General features: G+C 36.9%; 1 protein-coding gene across 1 annotated transcript; it reads left to right on the forward strand.

Annotated features, from left to right (window-relative positions):
- The first annotated feature begins 574 nt into the window (after window positions 1–574).
- Window positions 575–2,954, forward strand: LOC147630924 (uncharacterized). The gene is made up of 6 exons (XM_086808987.1): window positions 575–668; window positions 819–916; window positions 1,098–1,212; window positions 2,010–2,134; window positions 2,280–2,353; window positions 2,879–2,954. The coding sequence occupies exons 1-6, from the start codon at window positions 575–577 to the stop codon at window positions 2,952–2,954; spliced, it is 582 nt and encodes a 193-aa protein (XP_086665113.1).
- The last annotated feature ends 8,791 nt before the right edge of the window (window positions 2,955–11,745 follow it).

Genomic DNA, 11,745 nt, shown 5'->3' on the forward strand with positions numbered 1-11,745 from the left:
GTGGAGTGGGATATTGGAGGTGCAAGGGCTTGCTAATATCTTAACCTTGTGTCCAGTGTAATTTTTGCATTGTGGCAGAGGCAAAGCAAAGCTGTGGTGTTCGCCTAGCGTCCCCTCGAATCTAAATGTGTTCTTATTATTTTGTGTATATTTTACACAAAATTAAATGTGATCTTAGTATTGTTTATATTTAACCCTCGAATCTAAATGTGATCTATTTATTGTTTATATTTCACACAAAATGAAATTATGCTCACACTTGCGGCCTTCGTCAAACTAGAGCGCATCGTTCTCACAAAATGAAAGAAATTAATATAATATGGCTCACACCTCTCTATATAAGAGTTTTGTGGGGAGCAGGCGCAAGACAACATTGCGTTTCTTATGAGCGGCGACGCGTTTAATTCCTTGTCTGTGTACATGGCGTTGCTTTTTTCATCAATTACTTGTAGTTTTTTTTTGGGGGGTTACCTTTTTATACTGAGGTTTTTGCACCAGCTTAGCTTCCTGGTATCACAAGACTAACGTCCTTAGGCAGCTTGCTTTCTCGCAGGATAGCTAATTAGAAGAAGCTATGGAGGCTTGGGTGTACAATCCCGCAGATGATGACCGCAGGCTTCCTCACAAATACGTGCCCAATCGCCCAGTATCAGAGGAACACTTGAAAGGTGACATGTTTCGTCAAGTTTAACTCTTTTCGTTATCAACTCAACGCACAGTAAGCTTAACAGTCAGCTTGTTTGCTGCGTTAAAGATTGCGTCATGATGCTCAAGGCCTAAGGGAGGTTTTACTCTTTGTTAATTTAATTTTCGTGTAGAACTCGGCGTCTTACATTGGAAAATAGATGTTGACTGCAACTGGGAGAGAGACCCTACGCTCGAGAGAGTAAAAGGCGACCATGGCTACGTTTATTGGGTAATCAGCTTGTTATTGCAGCTAGCAATAATTAATCGTTTGGTATTTGATTCCTATGATATGGCATTATAAAAACGCAGTACTAGTGCAGCTTACTAATGCAAATGAAGGTGACGACTACTACTACTACTACTGCATGCATGTGATATGATTTTGGTTTGTAATTACTACCATGATGCAGGAGACGATAACTGTAGCACCTGGCGTTATGGACAACTTTGAGCAGAAGACTGAACACTTCTTTCAGGAACATCTGCATCCCTATGAAGAAAGCCGACTTATCCTTGAAGGCCGTGGTAAATCAAATCAGTCACTTTATTTGGTCATGAAAATCTTCGATGATATTGCATAATTATTGATTACCCCTTCCTACATGTACGACGCGCCGACCAACGTCAACCCTATTGGCTCCCAAGCAACCCAAATTCCGGTCAAGTAGCTGTCAACGACGTTCATCTTCTTGCATATATACGTCGCCCTCCTCCACTGTGCTGTGCTGCAGTGGGCAACTCACGGAACTTTATCTACCACCAGCGCCTACCTATGTCATGATCATGGTGGTGTGGTCACACATCCCATCAACGTATGATTTGTGGTGACTCTGCACTCACACCTCAGGCAGCGAAAATGTATTTCAACATTGCATGACTTGCTGATAGCTTGCTCCTCCTCCTCCTCCAAAGTCTTGGAAAGGGAACGATATGCTACAAGGGTAGAGCTACGAAGGTAGGGTCTCCGTCTTGCTCTCTCATGCGCAACGCAACACCGAGCAGCATTAGCATGAGAAGACGAAGTGTGCGTGTGCGAGGATTTGGGCGAAACAAATTTGGGCATGATGATGTTCCGGAAAGAAGACTTGAAAGCAAGAAAACGCGAGGAGGAGGGTAGAGAAGCCATCGGCACCATCGTCGAGCAGATATTCAAATTAGGCTTCAATATGCAAACTACAAACCTAGGCTTGTTTTTGTGTAATGTTATATATATATATATATATATATATATATATATATATAACCTGGTATGTGTAGCATTGCACTTATAACTAGAAAGTGCAGCTAAGCTAATGCTAATCATATCTAGCCTTTCTACGCAGGTTATTGGGACATAAGAGATCACGATAACAGCTGGATAAGGTTTACTGTCAAAAAGGGAGATATGATTACCTTGCCGCCAGGAATGTACCATCGATTCACTCTCGACACCGAAGACTACATTAAGGTACATATGATTATCTTTTTGACTCGCGATGCGTAGATACTAGGATCAACCAATCCTTGATCTTTGCACACACTCCTTGATCATATTTCCTCACTATTATTTCGGTTTCATTAATCTTAATCTACCAATTACCTTACCAACGCAGGCAGTTCTTCTGTATACAGAGGTTCCCACGAGGATCGATCTTCTTAAACCTGATGGAGATGAGATAAAGTCGAGGTAAATTTATCATCCTCTCTTTCTCTCTTTGTAGGAGGAGTGATGGGCTATCATTTTTATGTACTATGAAGCGAATGTCTTGGTAACACTCTAATCGGTTCAGGAGCTTGTTATAATCTGTCTGTATTCTTCTTGTTACTATCAGTCACCTCCTTGAACTTTTCACACAGACTTTAGATGAAGTGAAACTTATCTCCAATAACTAGTATTCATTCCTTCCTCTATTTGGAAAAAAAAACATTTTTAGATTAAGTGAGACTTATCTCCAGCTAGTATTCCTCTCTTTTTTTTTTTCAATAACATGTTTTTACAAAGACAAGACAATCCACATCCATGAGTAGGTAGTCTTGCATTATCATGATATATCTACTTTAAATATTTTCATAACTTGGTTTTCCTTCACAAAGAATTTATCTTTCGTATACGCATGTATATAGTGAATTGTTGGTTTTGCATCATCATAATCTGTTGTTGACGGTGTTGCAATGTCTCTAACTATTAACAGGCTTTTGGTTGAATTTACAGGAAAGAGTATGTGGCCAATGTGTTGAGCAATCCTAGTGCAATGTTTAGGTCGATAAACTCGACACTAGCAATGTGATAAGAGATCATTAAGCACGCTACAAGCATGAATTCATAGACAATACATTTTGTATCAGAAGCTAGCTTCTGATTTCTTTGATGGAGTTAATTAAGAGAGGAGGAGGAACAATATAGTTGGCTTCTGCTCTTGTAGTATGAAGATAGAGAATCTTGCCCATTTTTTGGATGGCCTCTTTTTTGATTTATGAATGTGGTTTAGAATTCGGTTTGTTTGGAAAAGAAAGACGCTTTTATAGAGTTGAAAAATGGTTCACGGTAGATGCTCTTCAACCATCCTTCTTGTGGTTTTTATGTTTTAAAAAATCATTGTTCTATCTACACTCTTCTTTTTTTTGTTGTATGTATTTCTTTTTTTGTTGTGAATAAAAGTTTTCCTAGTGGTCATCTCATCTCCTAATCCTGCCATTCTCAATAGAAAATGGAAATCCAGAGTTGATTATAAGATAACTTACAATTTCTTTAAAGAATAGACATTCTAACAATGGTGTTCTACATCCCATAATGAATAGGCAATCTTTGATGAGTTTTCTTTGTGTGTATGCATGTGTGTGTTCATTTGGCTTAGCTAGGATATTTAAAAAAATCTTATCATATTTTGAGTTTGAAGGTATTCTTGGTTAGAAATTATAATAATTACATACAAATAAACACAAGTAGGCCAAGAAATTTGTACATTTATTATTACCTGATGTTTTGAGACAACTTAAGTTATGTATGCCATTCGAAAAAGTTTGTTTTGTGCATAACAAAGGTCATTTATTTATTTTTACGAATTTAGAGGTTGCCAAATGATAAAAGATAAAGAAAGATGAGCTAATTCAAGAAGTGTTTCGCTATTATTTATTTGCACCAATTTAGGAGTTGCAATGTGATACAAGATGTAAAAAGTTGAGCTAATTCAGGAAGTGTTTTGCTATTAAGTTGAGGAAAGGTGAGTATCAAACATAAGATTTCTATAAAATGTTAACACTAGTTTGTAAGGAAAAAAATTCATTTGTTGTTTGTGGATTCAATAGTGAGTTTTTTCTCTCAAATAAATTCCTTCTAGGAGATCTTACTCTTTTTTAGATCAAATACGCTCCTTTTTTGAGATTTTATGAACTCAATATGATAGTCAAAAAAAATCTCAAACTTCAAAAAGTTTAAGAAGCATACATATCATTGAGGCTCTCTCGGATCCCATGTGGCCATTAAAAACAAGCCCTACACATCAGTAAAAAAAAATTGTTAACACAAACTAGCATGCTCTGCTGCTGGTAGTGGTGTTAATGGAAAACCCAAATACACAACACTCCTAACAAGAAGCTAGCCATATGAAGAGTACTCTCCTTTTGTGTGTCGTGGGGAACTTCGTAGCTTATCCACCATCTCATGGAAGAGGTAACCACACGAATGCACGCTAGCAATTGAGAAGACCAACCTCTCACTGTCACATCGTAAAAGTTGTCTTTGTAGCGCTTAGCACTCCCCATTGTTGCAAGACCTTGCTCCATTGTGCAAGACAATAGTTCACTCTCACTCTCTCACTAGCAAGACATGGCAAGACCGAGAGCAAGAGGAAAAAACTCTCACACAAGCACTACCAAGAGGACAAGATGATAGGGTAGAAAGCTAGAGAACAAGGACCAAGAGCACACTTTCAATCAACACTCAAGGGAATGTCCCTTTTCTCGTTAGTTAAAGCCACTTATATACATGTCACTTACTCACCACGGGCATTCACACTCACTTTAGTTGGGCATCTAACAGTTAAATGATAAAAGATAAAGAAAGATGAGCTAATTCAAGAAGTGTTTTGCTATTATTTATCTGCACCAATTTAGGAGTTGCAAGATGTAAAAAGTTGAGCTAATTCAGGAAGTGTTTTGCTATTAAGTTGAGGAAAGGTGATTATCAAACATAAGCTTCTATAAAATGTTTAACACTAGTTTGTAAGAAAAAAAATCATTTGTTGTTTTTGGATTCAATAGTGAATTCGTTTCTCTCAAATAAATTCCTTCTTGGAGATTCTACTCTTTTTTCGATCAAATAGGTTCCTTCTTCGAGATTTTATCAACTCAATATGGTAGTTGAAAAAAAATTCAAACTTCAAAAAGTTTAAGACGCATACGTATCATTGAGGCTCTCACGGGACTTTCACAACATGGCCAATAAAAACAAGCCTTACACATGAGTCAAAACAAGTGATAACGTAAACTACCATGCAGCCACATGAAGAGTACTCACCTTTTGTGTGTCATGGGGAACTTCATAGCTTATCCGCCATCTCAGGGAAGAGGAAACCAAACGAATTCATGCTAGCACTTGAGAAGACCCAAGGCTCCCGCTTTCACACTGCAAAAGTTGTCTATGTAGAGTTTAGCACTCCTCGTTGTTACACAAGACCATGCTCCACTATGTAAGATAATAGTTCACTCTCACTCTCTCACTAGCAAGACTTGGCAAGATCAAGAGGGCAAGAGGAAAAGACTCTCACACACACTCACTCTCACACAAGCACTACCAAGAGGACAAGAGGATATGGTAAAGAGCTAGAGGAGAAGGAGCAAGAGCACACTTTCAATCAGTAGACAAGGGAATGTCCCTTACTCATTACTAAAAGTCACTTATATACATGCCACTTAATGGCCACGGGCATTTACATTGACTTTAGTTGGGTGCCAAACACTAAAAAAGTGAACTAATGGGAATTAACTAGAGATCTCCCATGAAGTGCATAGGATGATTTCCTTTGTACAACCCATGCCATCCCCATTGAGTATAACATAAAGTGCAAATGCAAGATTAGCGTATGCTACACACATCTAAAATCAAGCTTTGGGTAGACATTGCATGGTTTAGGCGACCAATTGATACTTCTTTATGTCCGTGGTGGCCATCCCTTTTTAACTGCAAACATCCAAGCCCTTTTCTTAGCTCTTCCATAAGCTAGATATGTCTTCTAATCTCGTTGTTTGTTGATGATGACTTCTCCATTATTCATTGTTTACAAGGCCTTGACAAGATGCTTTTGGTGATTCCCATTAACCTTAGGTTAAAAGAAACATGTAGGCCAAGTTCATAATGGGAAGAAGCCCACATTGACGTGGGCTGCTTCCCAATGGTGTGGCCTTGGATACACTTGGCTTTGCTACCGTGGATATAGACATGCACATAGACTTGCACCAATACATTGTTTGAGGTAGAAGATACATGCACATAGATATACATGGAAAATTCCTAAGCAAGAATATTGTTTTAGCAACTCTTTTAAGGTAGTTCCTTGATGATGAGGGTTTTTATGTGGAGGGTTTCTATGTGCAAGAATTGTACATAGAGTTAATGTCTATATCCAATAATAGGCTAACCATATCAAGGCCAAGGCCATAACCATTTGAAAAGAATAGTGCCATATGTATCCACAATGTTGAAGGACTAATTAGACTGATTAACTGCATGGTTGTTGGGTGTACTCAGTATCTATTTGGGGAGTATATTTTTACTCAATTCAAAAAGAGCCTGCCAGTTTTTTGCATGTATTTTTATCACTATGCAGGTCGTGGTACTCTGGGTTGGATGATTGGTTTGATGGGAAAGCCCAAAACAAAGGCTATACTCACTATCTATTTGGAGAGTATATTTTTATTCAATTCAAAAAAAGCGTGCCAGTTTTTTGCATGTATTTTTATCACTATGCAGGTCATGGTACTCTAGGGTGTATGATTAGTTTGATGGGAAAGTCCAAAACAAAGGCTAGACAAGCCATGTGTAGGCCATGTGTAGGCCAAGGGGAAATCGAAACCTAAGCCATATGAAGGCTATCGCCAAAACCACTATGAAGCACCATGCATCGATGCAGGCTATTTCCCAATGGTTCTGGCTGCCCTAGCCTTCATATGGCTTGGCTACCCTTCATATAGACTTCACATCTAGTGGCCCTTGGCTACCCTTCATATTGACTTCACATTTTGTGGCCCTTAGCTACCCTTCTCACTATGCCTCCTACCCGTATTGGAGGCATGACACCAAACATTTTGGGGGTGCCAATACAAATGGGTTGTGAGAGATGTGGCTTAGTGCAATATATATAAGAGTCACTCTTCTCCAATTTAGGTAAGATGAGCTAATTCAAGAAGTGTTTTGCTATTATTTATTTGCACCAATTTAGGAGTTGCAAGATGATACAAGATGTAAAAAGTTAAGCTAATTCGGGAAGTGTTTGGCTATTAAGTTGAGGAAAGGTGATTATCAAACATAAGCTTTCTGTAAAATGTTTAACACTAGTTTGTAAGAAAAAAACATTTATTATTTTTGGATTCAATAGTGAATTTGTTTCTCTCAAATAAATTCCTTCTAGGAGATTCTACTCTTTTTTGGACCAAAGAAGTTCCTTCTTCGAGATTCTATCAACTCAATATGGTAGTCGAAAAAAATGTCAAACTTCAAAAAGTTTAAGAAGCATACATATCATTAAGGCTCTCACGGGTTTGTCACAACGTGGCCAATAAAAACAAGATCTACACATGAGTCAAAACAAGTGTTAACGTAAACCACCATGCTTCTTGCTCTAGCGGTGCCAAAGGAAAACCCAAATACACAACACTCACTAACAACAAGAAGCTAGCCATGTGAAGATTACTCACGTTTTGTGTGTCATGGGGAACTTCGTAGCTTATCTGCCATCTCATGGAAGAGGAAACCAAACGAATGCACACTAGAACTTGAGAAGACCCACCTCCCGCTTTCACACCGCAAAAGTTATCTATGTAGAGTTTAGCACTCCTCGTTGTTACGCAAGACCATGCTCCACTATGCAAGACAATAGTTCACTCTCTCTCTCACTAGCAAGACTTGGCAAGATCAAGAGGGCAAGAGGAAAAGACTCTCACACACACTCACTCTCACACAAGCACTAGCAAGAGGACAAGAGGATATGGTAGAGAGCTAGAGGAGAAGCAGCAAGAGCACACTTTCAAATAGTAGACAAGGGAATGTCCCTTTCTCATTAGTTAAAGTCACTTATATACATGCCACGTAATGGACACGGGAATTTACATTGACTTTAGTTGGGTTCCAAACACTAAAAAAGTGAACTAATGAGAATTAACTAGAGATCTCCCATGAAGTGCATAGGATGATTGCCTTTGTACAACCCATGCCATCCCCATTGAGTATAACAAATAGTGCAAATGCAAGATTAGCACATGCTACACACATCTAAAATCATGCTTTGGGTAGACATTGCATGGTGTAGGCGACCAATTGATAGTTCTGACTTCTCCATTATTCATTGTGTACAAGGTCTTCACAAGATGTTTTTGGTGGCTCCCGTTAACCTTAGGTTAAAAGAAACATGTAGACATGGCATGAAACCTATGAGATGGAACATGAGCTTACTTGCATAAGCCTAAGGATACCTAATATTATACTGGGGTGCCAAACACTAAAAAAGTGAACTAATGAGATATAACTAGAGATCTCCCATGAAGTGCATCGGATGATTGCCTTTGTACAACCCATGCCATCTCCATTGAGTATAACATAAAGTGCAAATGCAAGATTAGCACATGCTACACACATCTATAATCATGCTTTGGGTAGACATTGCATGGTGTAGGTGACCAATTGATAGTTCTTGATGTCCGTGGCCATTCCTTTTTAACTGCAAACATTCAAGCCCTTTTCTTAGCTCTTCCACAAGCTAGATATGCCTTCTAATCTCGTTTGTTGATTATGACTTCTCCATTATTCATTGTGTACAAGGTCTTGACAAGATGTTTTTGGTGGTTCCCGTTAACCTTAGGTTAAAAGAAACATGTAGACATGGCATGAAACCTATGAGATGGAACATGAGCTTACTTGCATAAGCCTAAGGATACCTAATCTTATACTATGTGATCACTATTACCGACATGCCTTTTTGACGTCTTTTTTAACAAAAAATGAACATGTAAAAGAACCCCAAAAGTGTCAAAATTCACGTTAAAAACCATCAAGGTAGACACACCACTTACACACCCAATATGAAATTGCCTTCTTAATAGATTCGGTTGTCTTTGAAAAAAATCTTTCAATGAAACTATAGTATTACTGATCATAATCCTCCAAAATATCCAGTCCATTGTTTTACAAAAATTATCATCAGGACTCTCCGTAGACCAACTGGTCAACCAACAAGATCCGATATCAAAATCCAGTTTACAAAAATAATTTCCTTCCAGTTCATTTGAATCTTCCTTGACATACGCATGGGTGTCCTAGCAACCGCGAGCTCGTGCATCACCTGGTCAGAACCCTCTAGGATCCTACTTAGGTGTCCTATCACTTTACTCAGGGACCACTTCGTCAGTCCTCGCCCATCGTATCAGAAGCGCACCATTTTAACCATACCGAGGCTGTCAAGACCTCGGCAGGTTTGCTTTGCCACGAACGACATCCTTTGACGACTCCACGCCAGCTGTTACAATGAATCTCTCCTTAGTTTTAAATCACAAGCCAAATGCTTCCTCCAGCATTCTGGCGTAAAACAATCCTTTAAAAACAGAGATTCTATGCAAGTGGAATTCCCGGTTTGAGTTTGCTTCCACAAAACCCTTTTTCCCACAATCTAGATTTTCTCAATGAGAATCATTGATCTCACATCACGGTAATCTACCCATCATTTGGCTGAATTTCCAACTTGATTCTTGACGATTTATATTAAAGGAAAACTTTTCTAATTCAACGGTAGTCTATTCTTTGTGTTAAGATTTGGAATTGGTCTCACGAGGTTTTTTCTTGATTCAGATTTGAGAGATGGGCAAGTAATTTACTGGTTGCCATTCTCACGATCGTGGTCTAATCAAAATTTATTTGGTTTACTTCTAACTTTGATTCCTAAGGATTTTCTTCAGATAATTTAACGGAACTTCTATAATCGCAAGGAAAATTCTAACTTTATGAGTTTCTTTCCTTCCTAACCACAATAGAATTTAGAAATAGTTCTGTATGAGAATATCGGGATTTTATAAAAATACTCTTCTTCCACTAATCCAATCTTTGAGTATATATCAATTTATTGATTTATCGACGTATAAATATCTTAAAATATTCTTTCCACCAATTTAATCATCAACATTAGTATACCCTAATTTCCTATGTGGAATTATGGTGAAAACTCCTCTTTTATCATCAAAATTAATTTAGACCTTTTTCTACTTAAATACCATGAAAATTCCTCTAAATATCCATATTTTGGAATATGTCAAAAATTTCTCTTTTAAAATTTAAATGATTGAATCCCAAATGTCATGGGAATTGCTCTTTTAACATTTAAATTCTTATGCATAAAAATAAATTTATCAAAAATTTCTCTTTTCTCTTAATTAAATAATTATGCATAAATACTAAAAAGCATTCTTTCATGAATATGATAAAAATCATTCTTTTTGCTTAAAATTTCTAAACCTAGAATATGGTAGAAATTCTTCTTTTAGTATTATGCATAAAAATAAGATATGTTTTTTTTTTAAAAAAATTGCCATAGCTTCGCTACTATTACTGATAATTCTCAATTTTTCTAATTGAATAAAAATTTGTAATAAAAATATGATAGAAATTCTTCTTTTAAGCTTAAATTTTAAGCTTAAAATTAAACTATGTATACATATCATAATTTTAATCATAATTTATAAGCATAATTATGATTATTTTCCTTGATTAAGCTAGATTAAACATTCCTCTTTTCTCAATTTGTTAGGGTAATCCTTTTCTCATTTAGAATGAGTTAAAATAATTCTTATCTATCTACCCATAAACAATCTAAAAAGAAATAACCATTATTTTTACTAACACAAAATCATGGAAATATCAATTCTTAATCTCTATCTTATCAAGCCTAGAGTTTAGTTTTGAAGTAAGAGATTATCATTGAGAAACATTCTTTTGCTAAAGCTTTAACCATAAAGATGACTACTATATTTAAGAGAGAGATTTACTTAAGGAAAGCATTACAATTAAGCATAAAGATTAACTTAATTCTATTTAAACATTAAGAATCTTAGGGAAAGCTTGATTTGAATAAAAACCATCATTTTGAAAGCTTCTCAAGCTTGAGAGGGGTTGAGAAGCAGAAAGTCATTGAGATAATTGAAAAAACCATAAAAATTAGTCTTATCTCAGTTTGGCTTGATTCTTTAATCAGCATAGTGAAGCCCCCAACCAATCAATTGGCCACCAAGAGGAGAAGAGCAAACTTCAAGAATTGTTGGAGAGAGGGAGAAGCTCCAAGCTCCCCAAGAGAACAGGAAAATTAAGGGATAATAGAAAATATGCTTATTTTAAGATAATACTGGCATGATATAGCTAAAAGATGAGAATACAAAGGAATGAGGGTCTATTCATAGAGGTGATGGAGGCCACTAACCAAGTCCAACTAGGTTCTAGAGCTTTCCAGCTTCAGTTTGACTCAATTTGGACAAGATTTGGACGAGTTTGGCTCCCTTTTTGATCTAGTTTGATCCACGAGAGAGAAGAGAGAAAAATATCACTTTTTTTTTAATTAAATAACCCAAGCAATGATGAAGAAAAAGGCATGTACTTGATGGGGCTCCCCCTCCTTACCAAGGTGTCAAAAATTCATCATTTCTCTTAAATATCTCATTTTTTTACTAATATACCTTAATTTTTAACTAATAAACCTTGTACTCAATCAACTCTTCATCTTATGTGAGCATTTACTCATTTTTGGGTATTTTCTTTTATTCTTTGGATTTATCTCATCCCAACACTTGGATTAAGCCTATTGGCCCAAAGGAACCTTAAATTGGACC

The sequence above is a fragment of the Cibotium barometz genome, chromosome 15, assembly GCF_041138505.1.
Source record: "Cibotium barometz isolate CiBa-2024 chromosome 15, ASM4113850v1, whole genome shotgun sequence".
Classification (NCBI taxonomy): domain Eukaryota; kingdom Viridiplantae; phylum Streptophyta; class Polypodiopsida; order Cyatheales; family Cibotiaceae; genus Cibotium; species Cibotium barometz.